Source organism: Geospiza fortis, unplaced genomic scaffold (genome assembly GCF_000277835.1).
Source record: "Geospiza fortis unplaced genomic scaffold, GeoFor_1.0 scaffold157, whole genome shotgun sequence".
Classification (NCBI taxonomy): Eukaryota; Metazoa; Chordata; class Aves; order Passeriformes; family Thraupidae; genus Geospiza; species Geospiza fortis.
This window is the reverse complement of record NW_005054314.1, coordinates 4,383,133-4,403,840: the sequence shown is the minus strand read 5'-3', so window position 1 is coordinate 4,403,840 and position 20,708 is coordinate 4,383,133. Positions and strand designations below refer to the sequence as shown.

The following is a 20,708-nucleotide window of genomic DNA, read 5'->3' as shown; positions in this document are numbered from 1 at the left end:
AGATTATCACAATAAAACAATAACATTGGCATCTACTGAAGAAAAAGTGAGAAGAGAATAGGAAAAAAACAAAGAATATCAGAGTCAGTAGCACAAATATGCTATAATAGTAACAAAGATGAACATTGGAACTGCCCACCCAGAGGAGGTTGTAGAACTTCTAGCCTTGGGAGTTTTTAGGACTGAGCTTATGTGATCTAGTGCTAGCAGCGATCCCCTTTTGAGTGGCAAGTCAAACTAGACTCTTTCCAAGGTCCCTTCCACTTGGCAATCCCCTGGTCGTCTATTTCATTTAGCAAGGCTGTACTAATTGGGACAGAGAAAAAGGCTTGTCCTGAACTGTGAACAAGACAATCTTAATTCCCCCAGATGTACAAGACAAAGACATGCCTGATCTGTACCTGCTTATCTCACCCACATAACCAGCCTAAATAGATCCAGTGGGGAAGACAGATTTTACCATAGACACCAGACTGCATGGTCTCATAACAAAAACTACATTTTCTTCAACAATTCTGTAGCTCCTACCCTATTCAATCATGCACCATGTAAAAGCCTCACTAAACAGAAATTCTTATTATCAGTTCTTAACAGTCATAACTCGTTAACTGCTATAGCACAGCAATTTTCCTGTTCTAATACTCCATGATACACAATCACAGCATCAACAAGAGAATTTAGTTAGTGAAGAAAAAACAAGTTTTGTTTGCAGTACAGTTTAAAGTCAGTTAAAAGCACACTTCACGTTGCTAACATAGAACAAACATCTCATCATGACTGATGAGCTCATCACATTTTCTTGGTCTGTTTTAAGCCACTAACAGCAGAGGATTCAGCAGCCTAAACTACAAGAACTAAGTTGAAGAACTTGCTGCTGTAAGTTGATGCCTGAACTGATGTCTGGAACAGCCATAATGGGCTTTAGATATTCTCATCAAGACAATCTGCCTTCTATACATCATACAAATTCAAGGTTAAAAGCATATAGCTTTTTCTTTAAAATGCACAAAACAGTTATGGTTTTAGTAGAACTTTAGGATGGGATGTTCAGAGGATCCAGGCCCACTTTCCAGCCACCTCTTCCGGAATTTCAGCCTGAGATGAGCACTAATTCCTTTGAAGCCTTTGGAAGTCTTGACTAGATGTCTTCTCAGCTACCTCAGAATGACTTATCTACATGCAATTATAGCAGCTGCTATGTAGCCTGAAAGAGTAACAGTTACAGTGATACCTGTTGAGAACAGTGACTGCTTCTGCATCATCCTTACAAGTGAGCAACTTCTCCATGTTGTATTCCAGCACTGCAAGGCCCAGCTGCAAGATTGCCTTTATTCCATCATAGAAGAAACAGTCCACCACATTGACTGCACATTCAATTGGCAGCACACTGATAAAAAGGGTAAGGAACCAGGAGAGAGAGACCGAGGAGAAAAAAGTCATGTCCGTCATGTGGTCTGTCAACTGAGGCAGGTGAACCCTGATGAGCTCCTCAAACACTGCCTGATCTACCAAGGCACCTGCAGGGAAAGGAAAACAAAACCACCACCCAAATCTTAACACAGAGAAGCACACTTCTCAGAGCACCAGCCAGAAACAAAGTTCCCATCCTAGTGCCTCATTGTTGCACAAGCACATGCAGGCCCAGCTGCAGGGAGCCATTGGCTCCTTCCCCCATGCGGGAAGCTGTGCTCTCCATGCCTGGGGACAGAGCCTTGGGCATGCTCCAAGTGTGTTGGCACTTCGGTGACTACATGGCTGCTTCCAGTGACTCTCCTGACAGCCAGCACAATCCCTCTGCAACAAGAATGAAACTTCACACCCCATTAGCTTCCAACATATACACCTGTAAGAACTGTATATGAGATCAAAGTCCAAGTCTGGACCTGAAGTAACTCCTTTTTCTTTATCTAAACTGGCTAAGTTTCAAATAAATAGTATGAACTGCATTTATAATTCCAAAAGAACAGTATAACAGTCAAACTATTCCCTGAATAGCTATGCCTGGAATACTGACAATATCTGAAAATCACATCCGTGCCTATTTAAGGAGGAGTCATGGAATGTTCTCCATTTTCTACTCCACAATACTGAAACAAATGCAATGGTTTCTCTCCACTGCTCAGTCTTCAGCTCATTCCTTACATTTGTTCTTAATGAATAACCATTGACATTCAATATAGGCAGACATTCAGTTCAAGAGAGATAAAAAAGCAGATGGATGTTACCAATGATTCGGCGATTGAAATAATCAGGGAGCATCCTTTCACACACAGCAACCAAAAGCCAGAATGCTTCCTCCTCTTTAGCATACAGCAGAAGTACTGATGTTAGAATATTCATTGCCTGCAAGATTCAAACAGGAAAGGAAACATTTAAGAGAAAAGACAGAGAAAACACAACTGGTATTATTTCTTAGAATTTGTATTTCTGAAAGCACTTTACAGAACATTTTAAAGTGCAGGGATAACCTACAGCCACGACAAAAGTTTTACTTTTATGTTATTAAACACAGAAAAGAGTATCTAAAGTAGATAAAAAGATTTTTAAGTGCTATATGTCTTGTTAGAATGCAAATGCATATATGAAGTAGACATGACAGCATTTATAAACTAAACCAAGTACAATGTAAAAACTCATTTTACACAATGGCATGAAATAAGCAAAGTAAGTGAACCACTAAGCAAGAAACTATTCCACATTTCTGTATGAGGTGCTACCATACTGCCATCATGAGCTAATATTTCAACAACTAACACTAAGACTCTCAAATCTTCTATACCTGACAATATCCAATTTGTGGATTCCTGAATGCATAGGCTGTAAGAACTCTCCTGAGGGCAGAAATTCCTGTGTCACTTTGAAAAGCAGGATGCTCAGGCAAGGAGCGACGTAAATCTCGTTCAATTTCATCAGTAGCCAAAGTGCACGTTCCTAAGGACTTCTCCACCAGCTCAGTGTAATAACCAGGGTTGGATGCCATATCATTTACAGCACCTGCCAACACATTGCATTGCACAGTATTAGAGGACAACAGTAAAGCAGCAATCTGATTGTTTGAAATTTGTATAAAAATTGTGGTGACTACTGAGGTACCTCATGAATCTCCAGATATTTCCAAAGTAATGTGTCAGAGTAATTCTACTGGAATTAATGGAAACATTCAGCAATGAAAATTGCCAATGATGACTCCCAAAATGAACCAATTATACTTGTTATGCAATACCTGAGAAGAGCAGCCAGAGTTCTCCTCTTAATGCCTCTGGGATGCCTCTTACAACCAGGTCTCGAGTCTTCTTTGTCCGAAACATACTGACCCCATGGCCCCGTTCTGCAAACAGGATGTTCCATGACTGCTCCTTCATTTTTTCTTTCAACTACCAAAAGCAGAAGATAACAAGCATTAAGTATACTGGTAGATTCTCCTCAAGTGTCAGAGAACAGAAGTAAATTTTGCTCCCAGTTATATTCACATAAACTGGAAACTGCAGCGTTGGCATCCGTATTGATGTGTGAAATGAGCGATGAAGCAAATCAGAGCAAAATCCAGCCCATGCAGAGCACAAATTTAGCATAAAATGCCATCTCATACATGACCTACTATTCTTTAAAGTATGTTTATACAAGATGAGACAGAAGGTAGATCTAATTCAGTATCCCATCTGACAGAAACCAACAAGTGCCACAGAACAGGAAGGTCAAACAGACATTTCTCTGAAGCAAAGCAATTGTTGATCAGGTGCTCCAGCCCATGTGAGGCTCCAGGGCTGAGACAGGGTGAATGTCATCACTACAATTTCTGTGCATGCAGCACTAAGATTTAACATTGTTAAAGAAATTAAAGGTACTGAAAGGAAAAGTAGATTTTGTTCACTTTTGTTCACCATACTATAAGCAGCATTTAAAAATCTGGACTCCCTTTTGTCCTGCCCAAAGGGTATTTGTTTGCTGGTATTTCTAATATAAAAAAATTCATATCCTAATTTACTCTGTTCTGCTGAAAGATTTATTTTGAAATAAAACCTGTCTTCTTTCACATTCTATGGAGAAGCAAAAATTGGATGATCTGCTGCAAAAACAACTACATAAATATTCTCCAGAGCCTAACTCTGTTAGACAGTGGTGCAGAAGAAAGAAACAAGGAAGAAGTTAAATCAATTTCTTAGAACATTCTCCTTGCTCCCACAGTTTGCAGTGACTTTGTATCTTGAAAATTCAGACAGAAATGCAACATGTTCACTATCATAAAACAAACAGCCAACTGTTCCCTGAGGAGTAGAAGAGCAGGAGAAACTAAGTCCACGAAGCTAAAGCATATCATTATTAAATGAGATGAGCAGAAAATTGAATGGAGCTATGAAGAAGCACCCTGTGGACTCCAAATACAGAAAATACAGATGAAAGAATACTGGCAAAGCCCCTGAGGAAATCAGCAGCCTGGCTGGAATTCATTTTGATATACTTCACTCCTTTCCAATTCAATTCCAAAACCTGTTGGCCATTTTATCCCTTACCATTTTAGAGTCAAGGTTCTCAGCATCCTGAGGATGGTAGACAGTCATAAGTGCTTCTGTACTGACAGTTTTGATGTTATCTCTCTGGCCCATCTTTGACTGTCCTGCACCAAAATCCTTTGGACTGTCAGTGGCAGAACCAGCTGCAACCTTGAAAAAAATTTAACAGTGGTACTTGTAAATAACAATCCTCCAAGAAGCAGCACTGATACCAGACCATTACTGCTCATTATATTAAGTTACAGGTCCCAGATACAGACTTCTAAAATAAATGATAAACAGCAGTCCCTGCTTTGCACAGCTGGGCTTTCAGGAGGCTGCACTTGGGAAAAAAAAGACATTTCTCAAGCAAAAAAACTAAATTATGAAAACACAAAGATTCATAATGAGAACTGAGAATAGGAGGATAAGGAGGTCTGACCATTCATCATCACCAAAAAAACCCCATTCATACAGTGAACTATATAGAAAACCTGAGAGCACTTAAAAACCAGCATTACAGCTGGAGTTGTTTTTCAAAACCTGATGAAAAACAAGGTAAAAGAACCCAAACAGGAATGCACTCACAGCAGCACCATTGTCCAACTTATTCTCTTTCACATGGGCAGGGTTATTTATTTTTCTAAACCTTAAAACCAGAGCTTCATGACTTATTCCTATGAGCAAATTATGAGAAATTAGAATTGCCAGAGCAGTTACCTCAGTACTTATGATGTGTTGAGGACTTGCAGTTGCATTGCATTTCATCCTGAGCTTTGCCACAAGCAGTTCAAAATCTCTCACCTCTGTGAAACGAAAAGCTGTTTTCCCTTTGGTACTGATGCTGACTCCTCTGTTGGCTGGATCTCCTTTATCCACCCCTGTGACCTATGGAACCAAGGAAACATAAATTAAGCAAGGAATTTTACCTGCTTACTTATAAAAGAGAAAACCTGTTAGGAATATATGTGTAAATGGAACAGTGGATGAAGAACACAAGCAGACCAGGTAACACAAGTCACAAGTTGAAAGCTCAACTGCCTGTAGTTATTTTAGCAAAAGGCACTAAGTATTATACAACAGATTTTTGACAGAGTACCAGAAATCTTCAAAAAGGTTTTCCCAGCTGTGAGTGCTCAGCTTCTTTGAAAAACCTTGTCACCTTCTACCCACTCAAGCAGTTGCTTTTTTTCTTACCATCCAAAAGCAGAGAAAACATGACTTTTGTAAGTAATCAAATAAAACAAGTTTTACAAGACTAAATTTCCACTGAGAATACCCTGTCAAAACAGCTGTCATAACACATGACAGCTAGAGCTGACTTTAATTGCCATGATGGAACAGTTACAGACTAGAGCAGTTAAAACAGTTTAATCATGCAAGTTCAAGTGTGACAATCATGAGAATCTAGACTGACTGGCATTGCTGATGTATTCATGTTGTTAAAGGTAAAGAATGGAAAACCACTGAGCACATTGTTGTAGGTAAAGAAGGAAAGACCTCTGAAATGAGGTAACTGCGGTCCTGCAGAACAAAGAGTGAAGGTCTGACAACCCACAAGAATAAATTTAGAGGCAGGTCCTTTAACACAGCCTCTTATGTTATAGAAGTCTCTATTGTTTGCAGCACTATTTACATGTAATATACATTTTTTATGTAGGTGGGGAACACCAAGTGTACCGCTGAGATTAGTACAGCTCACCCCCTATGTCAGGTGTCTTATGTTAGTGTGTACACAGTGCATGTAAAGCAATTACAGAGCAATTATAGAACCTGGCTTATTTGCAGGCTATTGTAAAATGTGCCTGGTGGTGATGAAAAGCTTTTAACACTGGACAACTGAAATGTGGCAATGTCCCAGATCACATGAAGTCAAGACAGAAATGAAGAGGGTTGGCTGTTTAGAAGTTATTCTGCAAAATACTATAGTACTCTATTGGAATTCCAAAGCTGTGCCCTTTGCTATATGGTCTTTATTCTGTCCTTATAGTCTGTTGAGATTATCAGCTGTAATGGCATTGCTACTTGCTCAACACCTGGATTTTCCCAGACTTTTGAACAGACAGCACTGCTCAACTGCTGCAAAAAACTGCACTACTGAGCTAAGAAACACAGCAGCATGATTACTGATCCTCAAAGTCCTCTACCCACTACAATTCTTTACTTCTTACCTTGAGAATGTCTCATTAACTCACCCACAAGTACTAAGAAAAAGCTTTTTTATTTAATAAAAAAAAGTATTTAAAAAATTGGATTCTGTACCAAGTTACAGAAATAAGAGGATATAGAAAGGGGAAAGAAGACAGAGAAACAAGTCTGAAACATGAAAGCAGTTCCAGAAATCTACAAACAGAATTCCTACATGTGGTATCCAGGGTAGGAGGAAACACATGACATCACATAAAATAAGGAGATTCTAATGAAAATCTGCTAAAGTGGCATTAAACTACACAAGTGCAAAACTGCTGGTAGAAGTGACTCTGATTTGTATTTTGCATTACCTCTCTCAATGGAATGATTACACTGCACAGGCTGCCATCCTGGCTAGCAAAGCAGATGTAGTTTTCTGAAATGCACATTTTCCCATGGGTGTTATAATGACTGAAAGGAACCCATAAGAAGCACTCATGAACTTCCTTCAAGGACTCTTCTTTAGGTAGCCTGAAGAACGCACTAAAATGCTTACTGTGGGCATAGCTCTCCAAGCCTCTGGATTAAAAACATAACACATGGGTAGAAAAGAGAAAGAAAAATTAATAAGCTTTAAATGTCTCTACAAATATAAAAGTCAAAAATATCTTGGGAAAACACAGTGAAATATCATGCTCTCCTCTCCCATAATCTGTGGCATCGATTTGGAAGGTTCAATGTTTTTCTTGAAGAGGCAACAAAGGGCAAGACACACCTACCTGTACATTCGCTTAATAAAACATTTAAATATGTCACTAAACAAGGCCAGATTCAACAATGTTCTTACACAGTAGAGCACTGCAGGGCTACAGGTAGTGCAGAAAAGATACTAATAGCATTATGTGCTCTGTTTCCCCACACATGAGACTAATCCATTTAAAACTAGAACAAGTTTTGGCTTGATGGAGGGTTAATTAGCTAGAAATGTAGCACATGTTGTAAACATCTGCCAGGGGCTAATTTTTCACAGATAACTGCAGCCAGAAACAGTATTTTGGTTGTAGAGCAGCATCCCTCTCCAGCATTGCTACCAAACTGAGGAATCAAAGGAAAAGGAAGGACCTTAACCATTAAATTACTGGTATTCATGTTTTCCCAACCACCAAAATAATGCTGTACCTCAGGAAAGCCATGCACCCATCAGTTATCATTTATCATATAACTCATGCAGTTATCATCTACACATGTCTATTAAATGATTTCTTCCCCACCTTATCCTTCCTCATCAGGTATCTCTGGAGACACTGTCGCTTAACCTGAATTTTCTAATTCTAAATGCTGCAAGAACACCTTTTCAAAATTCAAACTAATATAAACCTTTTACTTGGAAGACCAGCACTGAAGATTTGATCACCTCTTGCCTTCATACAGACTTTGGATCCTGAGAAATAATAACAAATTACAATGCCTCACATGGCTTTGGTCCAACGTTTTAATGATTCACTTGGTTAAGAAAATGTCAGCTTTGCTAATATTTACAATCTCCTTGAGACAAGGATTCTCTTCCTCTTTTGCTTAAACAAATACTGGGCCCAGAACAGATGAACTACAAGCAATGCATTACCTCTTGGTGATCTGCAGAGGGTCATGAAGGACTGGATCATTCTCAAATGTCTCCTTGTCAAAAAGTCTCCTAACTGCATAGTTTGCCAGCTGCTCCATGAGCAGGAATGTTTCACTTATTTTCAAAAACATGGAAAAATAATGATCTTCCCCATGGGAGCACACATGAATGCTCTCTGTCAGAATCACATTGGAAGTTTTCTCAAGTTTTGATATTTCATCCCAGGAGATAATAAGTTTTACTGAAAATAAAAATGTAAGGACATATGAGTCAGTTCTCACTATCTGCCTGTATTAAAAAAGAAATGCAGTAGTAGCAGCTCTAATAGAGTATAATTAAACAACACAGTCAAATGATAACACACTTGGAAAGGACTACAAACTAATAAGCACAAAATGCATTCTCTTCACATTTCCTAAAAATTAATTCCATTAGAAAGAATTTCATAGAAAAGCATTAAAACACAGACCATGTATGACAACACAAGTTTACACCTCCTTTTCCTTGCTCTTATATGAAACTGCAAACAGCAAATAAATACCATCACACAAGCCAACTCCCCTTCAACAGCTCACCAATAGGGCTTCTTAAATTAAATCCATCATGTGTTGGCATGGAGAGGAACTGTGCCCCTTAGCTATGGCATTTATCAATACAGACCAAATCAGCTTTGAAAAGATCCTATTTTTTGTATGTTTTCCATTTTCCACATAAATACAGTTATAGAACACACTATTAGAAGCATTTGTTTGGGCACTTCAAACTAATGTTACACAGGGAAAAATAGAGTTATGTGCAATTATCACCAGTGTGTAGTGCAGCCATGTGAAATATCAAGCTTGTGTGTAAAGAAATAACTGAAATCCTCATAGACTTAATATTGCAGCATGAACTAAAGATGATGGGCAACTTCTAGCTACAGTCAGCTTCTGGAAGTCTGCCTTCTCTCTGAAGCTTGAATTAAGGAAGCATAATAATGGATATTGAGTAGTATGTTACACAAATGTATGCATTTCCATAAGTTATGTTGGCAGTTTCTGCTCATCTCTGTAGACATCTGCTCACATGCCAAAATAGCTCCCTTAACACACAGGAAGAATCCCTCCTAATCTGAAAGATGAGCAGTGCAGCATGAAGGGACACAGCTCAGCATCAAGGCTTACTTACCTTCTGCTCCAAGCAAAAAGGAGTAGAAGCTCAGGAAGTTGGTACTAAGATAGAGCCATCCTTGACAGGGCACTCTGCCCTTCCAGTAACTGCATGAGTAGTAGGTAATCAACTTCTCCTGCTCTGGTAATCCAAAGCACTTTTCAAACTTCATAAGACCTTCACGAAACTTCTCAGGATCATCTTCTCTTACAAAAGAATATTTTCCCTCTTCAGCAATCAAACCCTACAACAAAAAAATCACATTACTTTATGCATGTGTCCATGTGGGTGGTTGTCATATATGCACCTGCATGCACACAGCACAGTTCCTGCTCTCCCAAGAGAAGATAAGTTTTAGAAGGGGAAGAAGAGTCTGAGGATCAAATCAAAAGTCACAAATAAAATGTGCTATTTCAGACTCATCCACCAAGTCTCTGACACAGCTTAAGCAAGACACACATTCCTGTGTCTCCTCCTCTGAAACATACATATTTTTCTCACTTAATCCCAAGAGTTCCTGGGCTAAATATTTAGCATATATGGAGAAAAAAAAATAGACCATATGCTTCCCAGGCCCTGTTAAAATTACTGTGAAATAATTTATCAATAGTTTTAGACCGCTATCGAAAGGCATTTGATGTGTCATTTACTAAGTGGAGTTTATGCCCGACAATCTTACTTAGATGTGGGTGAGACAGAGGAACAATGGCACACGCTAAAGTGAACAGTCACATACTGCTCAATCAGAATAGGCAGCACTACAATGCTGTCCTTGAATGTTCTATAGAGAACATATTATTTGTGTACAGTTAAAGGAAAAAGAATATTTAGCCTTTCCCAATTATGCCTGTTACTTACTCTTATCTTTCCCTGGACAAAGCTCGTAATATCTTCATTTGAATCAAACACTGATAAAGTCTTCATAACATTGTGTTCTAACCACTCCCAATGTTCTGTTATTTCTTCTCTGCTGGATCCTATTGAAAAAGAAAGTATTGCTTTAAATTAGGACAGACTTAATCATTTCACCAAAACTATTCATCAAGAGAATACTTAGCAAATTCCTGAGTCACAGAGCAATTTAGATACACAAGTCAAAATCACAAGTTTTAAATTTCTTGTTACCCCTTGTGAACACTGAAAATGTATTCAGTGTACATGAACCATATGCACTGTTTTTATCTTTCAAGTCCTTTACGCAGCTCTATTTCTGGTCATTAAATCCAAAAGCATCTCAGCTTTGTCAACATTATGTGGCTCAGTCCTGAAGCCTAAGTTGGACTGACAGTTCCTTCCTGTCAGCAGCACCTCCCCAACACAGACAGCACAGCAGCACTGCAACACTCCCCTTTTAACAGGCCAGAATGTGGGAAATGTGAGACCAAATCCATGAGGCTCAGAAGGAAATTAAATCTGTGCCTTTGATATCCTCAGCTTTGATCAATAGCCCACAACAGTTTCCAGAGCAGAACTTCAAGACCAGGCCCTGCTGTGCAAAATCCCTTACACGTGCAAGGATGTAAAGCAAACATCACTGGAACCAGGGAGGCAGCAAGGACTGAGATGCCACGAGTGAAACTGCAGCGTTTCAGCAAATTCAAAACAGACTCAGTGCTTAAAGACAGTGACTCCCCATCACATGCTGGGGGACAGGGAAAGTGAGAGAACTTACACAGGTTTGAATAAAGGCATTCTAGAATATAAATTAATTGGCAGCTTTATCCTCCACAAGAATGCTCACCAATCAAAGAAGGCAGTGTGATCATATACTGTTAATACCCTCAAGCAAGAACACACCTTGAACACTTGCTTTTTTTTCAGCTTACTTTGTAAAGGGTAATTAACCAACTTTCAATGGACTCCATAGAATTAAAGTGGCCCTGTGAATGAATAAAAATTGCTCTAAATATAGTTAAAGAGACCGTATTACACTGGGTGGATTTGCAGCTACACTTAACAAATTATATGAAGAGTAATTAACATAGCAATTACATCTCAGAAGTAATTCTTTTTCTCAGACTACACATGTAGGCCAATTATTTGAGTCACAATGTGAATCAGAGGCACAGAGGTGATCTAGAAATAATGAAACTTTTTTGTAATTGTTTAAGTGGTTTAAGTGCACTGTTTCAGACTCTTAATATGTAATAGCAGGAACAAAGTGTCAACCCTTGAGTTTCTTCACTGAAGAAACAATCTAACACAATTAGGACAATTATATTATGTAGCTTTCTGTTATAAAGAGTATCTATGCCTCACAAAATCTATATGAATTCAGTCCTAAAACGAAGATTACCCTTTGTATTTTCCCAAGGGCTGACCTGATGGCAATAGAATTCCCCAGAGTACACTTGCAACATACATATTAAAGTACTTTTTTGACAGCCTATCACCCGGTCTGACTTCTTCAGAAGTGGTCATGAAATGTTATTTATTGTCTATTCACAAAGTGTTTAAATTCTTTAAGGCTGCTCTTTTAAAGTGACATAAATTAAAGCTACAAGAACAAATCTGTATTTACTTTTCCATTCCCTGTTGATTAGTAATACAACATAAAAAAGATAGAATTTATACTACAAGAGCAACAGATAGAAGGAAGAATTCAGCTCTGACGATGACTGTGAACCTGCATGTTTTAACATGCAAAGACAAAGTAAACAAAAATGTTAGGATAAGCATCTACTGTTATTCCTACCTACAGCACAGTTTGGAATAAGGTGAGATGAACTGGGAGCTCATCCTGAACTGTGTCAAGTTATCTTCACACCTCTCAAAAGATTGTGCCTCTGTCACTGTAGCAATGTGCCCAAAGGCTTTGGTACCTGAAGGGCTCCTGCAGAAAGCAGGTAATCAGAAGGGGTAACAGGAAGAGTCCATAGATCTATTCTGAAAAACCGGAACCACACTGTGCTGTCAAATGCTTGCAAATGCTCAAATGCTTGCAAATGCTTTTAAACCATTTAGAGGTCATGAGAATGAGTGACAGTGTGAGAGGATTGAGCCAAAGATGAGCCCCACACTTTGCAGCCTCCTTGTGCCCTGTCTGGCTGGGCTGGTCCCGCACGCTGTACGTACCGCACGCGATGGACCAGTACACCTGCGAGTCGGGCGTCTGGTGCAGGATGCGGAATGGGGCCACCTTCGACGTGGAGTCCAACACTGCATCCAATGTTCCCACAAGGAGACCTGGTGTGTCCAAGAAAAGTACACAGCACAGTGAAACTCGAGTTCTGAAATGCACATTCCCCTCTGATTCGTTCCTTGGGGAGCGGGAATGCTGCCCAAGTAAGGACTAATGAACACTGAGAAAAGAAGAAGCACAATCAAGAAGAACACAAAGTATTCCCAGAGGAACTTCTTTGGGATGTGATATTTTGATCCAGTAAAAAGCACAAGGCACAAATGAGGGTGAAGAAGTTTCTTGAGATGGCCCCTGTGGAAGTGACAGCCGTGCATATGTGTGAAACCAGAGCACAAGCAGGGCTGTCCCAGCCTTCAGTGAGCACAAGCAGTAATTGAACTACCTCTTAATTAGTCATTTACTGTTGTTCTGTTTTCCAGGCACAAGAAAGAGCCCTTCAAGACCATAATTGGCTGTCACCTCCCTGCCACTAAGTATTGAATTAGCTCCCATTAAATAGGGTTCAGATGAAAATATACTAATTTCACTAAAAAGACAAACTTCATCTCTCCAGAACCAGGACAAAAACATTGTCTGGGAAAATGAGGGCGCATTTCATAATGACTCAAAACCATTCTCTCTCACTGTGCAGTAATAAAGCTATTAGCCCAGATATCTTAACTGATCCTTTAAAAATCAGGAAATTCTAAAAGAAGAAAAATCAATACTGAAGAAACAACTGAAACTTGGTTCCTGATGCACCATAAAATCCTTTCTTGTTACAACAGAAACAAAAATACAATCAACAGGATCTTATGCTTCTTTCCTGCATTTCCTATGTCTGCCCCCTTCTAACATGGCCACAGAAACAGAAAATTCAATTGAAGCAAAGTTACCAAAGCAATCACACTGGGCTCTTAGTCTCCTACAGAAGAACAGAAAAATAAGAAATGAGATTACCCAAAAAATCATGCCACAATTACTCAAAGAGCTGCTGTAAAGTCTGTTTCAGAAACCTGTTGAGATTATGGAGGCAAAGCATTCCCAATAAATGCCAGTAGAGAGCTGAAATACAAAACTAACATAGCTCTTGTAGAACCTTTATATCTTTAAATACTCTTCCCTGTTTAACAGAAAATGATTTTTTGATTATTAATATTTTGTAGAAGCACTAGATTTAGAAAACTTCAAATGCATCCCTCAAAAGTTATTTTGGAAGTTTTTGGTTGGCTGCTTTGGTACTTTGGGTTTCACTTTCTTTCCATTAACCCCCTCCCAAATTATGAAAAATATAAATTGTGAAAGAATACAAGGAAACAAAATAAAGCAGAATTTATAAGTCTAGACACTCATCCTCAGAGCATGGTCTTCCTGAGGATACACTTTCAGCATAAAGCCTGTGGGACTACCTCACTGTGGCTATTCAAGTTTCAAATGTTTTTGCTTCTCCTCAAAAACATGGAAGTAAATAATTACCACAAACCACAAAAAAAAACCCAAAACCAACAACAAGAAAAACAAAACAAAACCTTACCAAAAACCAAACAAAAAAACCAAAACCAGAGCAGTACATTACATCTCTGGTTTTGTCTGCAATTAACAGTTTGTAAATTGCTGTTGGAAAGTAGAATTATTTTGAGTTCCTGACTGAAGACAGACATTGAATAAGTAACAACATTTATGTCTGTTTAAGCAGCTTTTGCTTACTGAATGAGTCATGACACTGAGCTGATATCAAAGATGGCTTTGCTTCAGCAAACATTGCATTATTTCATTCACAAATCTCCTAATAACATTTTCTGTTACACAGTACAAGGATATTATTCACCATTTATAAGGCTAACTCAGCTTGAGCCAATGGTTAGCACAGTGCACTAGAAAGGAGCACTCCTCAAAATGCCATCACAGCTACTGTCTCCTTGGAAGATCATCAGATTTCAGACACAATGAACTGTACCTGGTGAGTATCCTTCACCTGAGCACTGCCACAAGTCATGAATGGGATCCAGACTACAGGTTTGATCCTAAGGCAATAAACAGACCCTCAGTACAGTACACACTAATTCCATGGCTAAGGACCCTGGCATCACTGTGAGGAACAAGCAGAGGCTCACTCATCTTCTCATCCCAGTCCTGGAAGTCCTCCACGAGCTGCCAGTGTTTGGAATTCTGCATTATTATAAGTCAGGGTTGCTGTACCCTCCAGTTCTTGTGTGTTTCTCGAACCAGGCACTCCCTTGGACTGCTATTTCCCAATGGGAACCAAGGGACAACTTACAGGGCAACCCTACTTTCATCTCTGCCTAAAACTAGAGTTTTTCCTGGGGATTCCACTTAATCATCCTCCTGCTTTGCTCAGAGAAGGACTTCAGTTGTATCTATGAAAAGTGATGAACATTTATATGGAAAAAAGGCTCTGCTTTTAGAAGACATTTTCAGTTTTATAGCTGCCTGAGTAAAACTACTGGGAAATACCCTAGATGTTTCACTAATAGAGTAAAATACTCTAGAAAAGAAAATAAAGGACAAAGATTCAGAACAGCTTTGAAATACAGATGTGTCATTCCCAAGATGTCTCCAAAAGACTCAGTGAGAAAAATATCAACATTAGCTCAGAGACATGTCACAAAAAACAGCATTGAAATTTCAGTGAAAGGTTGGAACTTTATGACACCAAACACTCATTTGCATCGCTATTCCCAGCATACCCATCTCCTAATCAAGGTCCTTCCTAAACCAGAACCCAAGCTAGAGCTCTGTGACCAGCATGCTTCATCCCACTAGATTTGAGTTACAGCACACATATTCACAACTATATTCTTATCCACCCACTCTGGAAACCTGATCAGCTCTCCCAGAGTGGCTCTGCAGGAGACAGAACCAGAGGACATGGTGCCACACGGCTGCATTGTCAGACAGCACACTTTGGGACAGCCCCTGCATGATGAATAAATTACCCAAGGGAGCACCACTCACACAGGTCCTTCAGGAGCTCTAAAACAGAGAATGAAGTGTGAAGCTAAGCAGGGAGGGAGGCAAGGCTGAGCACAGCCAGGACAAGGCTGTTGAACCTGTTCACAAGTGATCCACACAAGCAAACTCAGAAGGGTGGTGTGTGTGCACACAAGCTACAACAGCTCCCTGTGACACCTAAAGACCACAAACTGGCCCTGGCCCTGGGTCATACAAACAAATCCAACTGCAGGCTTCATTCTATTCCTAGGACAGCACCAGAATTCCCAATCTTCCTCCAGGTAAACACCTCTGTATCTTTCTCCAGGTACTGGCTGCTTCCTCAAAACTTCCCTCCTTAGAGCCTGTCTTACCAATTGTACTCCTGTACTTTTGGGAATCCTTTGTCCCGTCCCCATTAGTGCTATTCAAACCCAGCAGCACTGCCCATCTTTGTCTCCACTCCTGTCCTGAGGCATTGTGACTCTTCCCTTGTGACTCTTGCACTGCTGCCTCCCTCTTTTCACTCCTCAGTGCTGCCAGTCACCTCAGGCCTTGTCTCACCAGCTGTAAAACGCTCTTCAGGAGAACAGGATTGTACATTTGGGATGATTGCATAACACAGCAGCTGTGCTTTGCTTTTTCCTAAAGAAGTGCTAATTTTCTCAAGCAACATGCAGCAATATCAAATTAATGCTGGCTTATGCCTAGGAGGTTTGAATATTTCCAAACCTGCTAACACAAATGTGATTGCAGTTTTATGCAACTGTCTTGTTAATCTTGCTTAATCACAATTTTAATTCAAGAACATCTCACTCCTTTTGTTTCTGTCCGGGGAAAAAGGTAACTTGCACAGAAGAATCTGTAAGAATTTACAAGAAAAGTTACAGAAATAAAATGTGCAATGCCACAGCAAAAAAACATACTACAGCAACTATCCTATTCAAGTGTTTTTCCCACACTGTCAACAGCCACCAAGAACAGGAGAGCAGCTACAGAAGCCTCACCTTCACCAAATCCCAAAGGGCACTTGCAGGGCCAGCTGTCTACCCAGCTGTAAGCCTATGAGGAGGTTTTCAGAAGAACAGTTTATTCCAGTTCTCATTGTTCCACTTTAATCACAGTCCTTCAATGAATTTTATCATGCAGAAAGTCAGCCTTCATAGCAACTTGGTTTCCTCGGCTTCCAAATAAATCAAGGTAGAGAACACGCCATCAAGCCTGATCCCCACAAGACTTCCAAGCTCACAATATATCACCCTTAGTTGTAAGCCAAGGCCTGACATCACCTATCTGCTTATAATACTATGATATGCATAGCAACCTGGAATTTTGGGATGCTTTCTTTCACACTTTTCATGTGCCCTGCCAGTGGTTCAGATGCCAATGAAGAATGCCCCACCTCCAGCCCAAGGGCCATTTCTATACCTGAAATTCACCAGCCAGAAGTTTGAATCTTGTGGTTTTATTCAATAAAATTAATTCCCACACGACAATTATGCCTTATGGTTAACACAGCTCGCTTTAGGATGACACAAATTAGAGAAAGCCTAGAAAAGCTACACAAATGCAAAACACTCGAGAACCACATCCCACTGAGGAATGACTTTATGCTGATTCCCTGTAGCATTTCTCCTTGACAGGGTCAATGCCAGATGCCACCAGTCTCTGAAGGAGTCAGTTCTAGTCAGAATAGCTGCCACCATCGCAGAGGTCTCAGCAGCAGCTGGATCCCCTGCAGTGCCTGATGATACAATCAGGCAAGAATTATAAATAGAAACTCAGCTCCATACCTTGAAGTTCTCACGGAATAAAGTTTATTATACGATGATCAATTTCCTGTCCCACTCCTCTGTCACTCTCCTGACCCACCACTGCTGACAAGCCCCACCAAATCATATGCTTGCTTTTAAAACAAGCAATCCGAAACGCCTGAGCAGGAGTTCATCTCAAGCAGCCCCACAAAAAGGGATTTGGAAACGAGCATCTTGCCAACAAAGCAAGACAGATCAGTCCTTCTTCAGACGCATCCACTTCCACCGAGCTGCCCATGGGCTGTGCGGGCTCCGCCGGAGCAGAGGCTCCTCAGCCGGTGCCGGGGCTGCGCTGCCCGCGGTGCCCCGAGCCCTGCCCGCTGCCGTGCCCGCCGGACCCTGCTGTGCCGGCAAAGGACGGCGGGAAGAGCCCCATGAGAAACCCAGGAAGGGCCGAGGCTCCAGAACCCGAGCGGGTCCCCTTCCTGCGCCTCTGGCTGGGAGTCCCGGGGCTGACAGCCCCCCGTCCTCCCGCTCCAGCCCTGCCCCGGCCCCACGGGGGCAGTCCCTGCCAGCCCGCCTCCGCCCTCCTCGCCATAGCCCCGCCGCCTCTGCAGCACGAAGTACTGGTTGGAGCGCTCCTGCACCCACAGCTTGAGGGCATTTTTCAGCAGCCCCTCCTCGGGCTTCAGCCACATCGCGCGGCCGCTCACGGCGTAGCGCTTCCAGCGCCGTGCCCGCTCCGCCCTCGCAGCCGCGGTGCCAGGCAAGGGAGGGCGGTGCTCCCAAGGCATGCTGGGAGCTGTAGTCCTTGCGGCCAAGGGGCCGCGCTGCTCTGCTGCCTTAGGACTACAACTCCCGTCGGCTGTGCGCTCCCCTGCCTCGGGACTACAGCTCCCGTCGGGCTCTGCGCGCTCCGTGCCGCGTGGCGGGGCGGGGCTGCTCCGCCCCGTTAGCCCCGGCGGCCTGTTCCGGAGCGGGGCCGGGGATCCCGGCTGTGTGTGCCCGGAGCGGGGATCGGGAGTCCCTAGCCCCGGCTGTGTGCCCGGGGAGGCTCCTGTGCTCTCCCGCACACAGCCCTGCCCCGGCGTGCCCGCTCTGCCCATGGCACGAGTCCCGTTTTCAGTTCTGGCCGAGCCTGACCCCGTTCTCAGTCCACGAGACAGACAGACAGACGTCACTGGGGACGGGGTTTGGCGCCCAGGTGTGTTTTCCACTGCAGGCGGGGTTTGGGGCGCAGAGGGAGGCTGACAAAAAGCACAAAGCTTCGGAGGGCTGGACGCCCCACTGCCTGCCCTGCTCAGCCTCTGGTGCCCAGGACTTCCCAGAGCTGCCATCTTTTCCCACCTCCGTGTACGATTCACTCCTGCTCCTAACACAATCTGTCATTCAGTACAAACTGAGTGACTGAGTCTTCCTGATTCCCAGGAACTTCTGTGCACTTCTCTTAGCACTCTATTTCTATAATTGACCTTCCTAAGATTTTCAAGGATAATGCTTTATTGATTGTGTGTCATACAAAAAATTCAGCACAGACAGTTGTTTAAATTCAGCCTCTGCTTTGAGCTCTTTCTAAAAAAAAAATTATGCCCATTATGCACTAATTGTACACTGCAACCTTGGCACTTTTGCTTTGTACTGCCTTCCCTCATGCTTTTCAATAGTACTTCACAACCAAAAATGCTGCTGCCAGCACTGGCCTGTTTGTGAGCACAGGCACACTGAGGTTTTGCCAAGCAGTCACAGAAATTATTTGGCAATGCCCATCTACAGCCAGCTGCACAAGAAATCCCCTACGAAAGGAGCAGTGTGAAAGCAGACCCAAGTGTGCAATCACATTTAACTCACAGGAAACTTCAAAACTGGGTGAATTTTTTCCTTTTCAGTCACTCATTGCACCACAGCAATGGAAGCTGTAGAATTGAAGAGCTGTACTTTGGGGACTGGATATAGATTTAACCATTACTATTCTTTTACTTGTTTTTTATAACAGAAGAGGAAGCAACAGATTTCTGGTGGTCTGTCTTTCCTAGACGGGAAAAATGAAAGTCATTAGGCAGCACATGGTAACTAACACAGCTCAAACATTAATGAGAGTCCCTGATACCCTGACACCCAGCCCTTCCTGAGGCAGTGTCTCCAATCCCCCACCTGGAGCCCCAGTAACAGACATTGCTGGGGATTTACCAGCTGAACTGACTGAGTGCTTCCTGCATGGATCCTGCTCCTCTGAGAGCATTCCCACAGAGAGTGTTAACCATTTAATTTTCTCCAATTAGACAAGCCCCTGGATACAGGAAATTAAGGACCTAACACAGATCTTCAATTCTGATGCTAATTTTAAGGAGAGATGCCCTTGGCATTTCCTACCTTGCCTTTTGGCGACTCACACACACACTGGACACGTTAGGACATGTGTTACTTGCTTATATAACATTCAAACTTTGTTAATTGGTTAATATTTAACAGTAAAATGCTACTGCTTGGAAAATGTCTGTTTTGTATTTCTCACCATGTTTCAAAGTCTTGAATGTCTTTCTCTTTTCCAGTTCCCTCAGGCACTGGATTCTTAATCAAATACTGCTCAGATGCAAAGAGTACTCCTCTATGGGCATGGAGGAATTTATTTATAGCCACTTGAAAATCTTCTTAATCAGTGCACAATCGTGCTGCAGTGTAATCAATGCCTTCTACAGCAACACAGATCTATTTAGTGCTGCAGAATTTTTCTTTCACTTATTCAAGACTTATCCTAGAAATTGTAAATTACTTCCCTCAAATAACCATGTCAAGATTACATAAATAGCTAAATAAATAAATGTTGGCTTCACTCTGTATAACCAGCAGTTGAACAACCAGTGCAGAGTTGCTCTAGGAGAATTATGTAATTTTTAGTTCATACTGCATGAACACTGCAATTTGATTTCAATTGTCTCTCGAAACCAAAATTAATTGCTGAAGGCAGTAGATTGATTTCCTTTGATCTCTTCCAAACTGCAGACATTACACCCCTGCAGGAGAGGAGCCCATTCACATCTGCACAGGAAAGGCATCAGTCTGAGGGAAAAGGCAGGGCTACCTTCTGTGCTGGTGTGTTAAACATGGAAGGAAATTACATTAAATCACACAGGCAGGGTAGATGTCTTTATTTATTATGTCCAACTGTTAGGTCACTTGAGAAGTGCAGAATTTTCCCTCTGAAGACTGAGATGGACTAAATCTCTCCATTTTATGAAGAGTCCAACTGCCCTGATGGCTCAAACTGCTTTTATATGTTTGCAGCCCTCATCACAAGTCCTGCTTTTCCCTTTAAACAAAATTCCCACCTGAAACTATATTTCTATAGAGACACCTGAAAATTTTACTCAAGATGAGAAAATGCTATTATTTTGATTTGAAATTTAGAATGAAGCCCTGCTGTTGTAAAGCCTGAATTACAAGAGAGCACAGTAATCCAGCACCAAGGCTTCCTCTCCTGCAGGGATAAA

The 20,708-nt window shown here is 41.5% G+C and overlaps 1 protein-coding gene across 1 annotated transcript in view; it reads right to left on the bottom strand.

Moving 5' to 3' along the window:
* The window catches only part of TBC1D8B (TBC1 domain family member 8B), a 24,553-nt gene extending 6,593 nt beyond the window's left edge, over window positions 1-17,960 (bottom strand). Inside the window, 13 exon segments of the mRNA XM_031056073.1 lie at window positions 1,124-1,138; window positions 1,218-1,517; window positions 2,226-2,343; window positions 2,780-2,994; window positions 3,224-3,374; window positions 4,512-4,661; window positions 5,211-5,378; window positions 6,992-7,199; window positions 8,245-8,485; window positions 9,412-9,637; window positions 10,252-10,370; window positions 12,469-12,579; window positions 17,789-17,960. Coding sequence (XP_030911933.1) covers window positions 1,124-1,138; window positions 1,218-1,517; window positions 2,226-2,343; window positions 2,780-2,994; window positions 3,224-3,374; window positions 4,512-4,661; window positions 5,211-5,378; window positions 6,992-7,199; window positions 8,245-8,485; window positions 9,412-9,637; window positions 10,252-10,370; window positions 12,469-12,579; window positions 17,789-17,918 — 2,152 coding nt within the window. The 5' untranslated portion in view covers window positions 17,919-17,960.
* Between the last annotated feature and the right edge of the window lie 2,748 nt (window positions 17,961-20,708).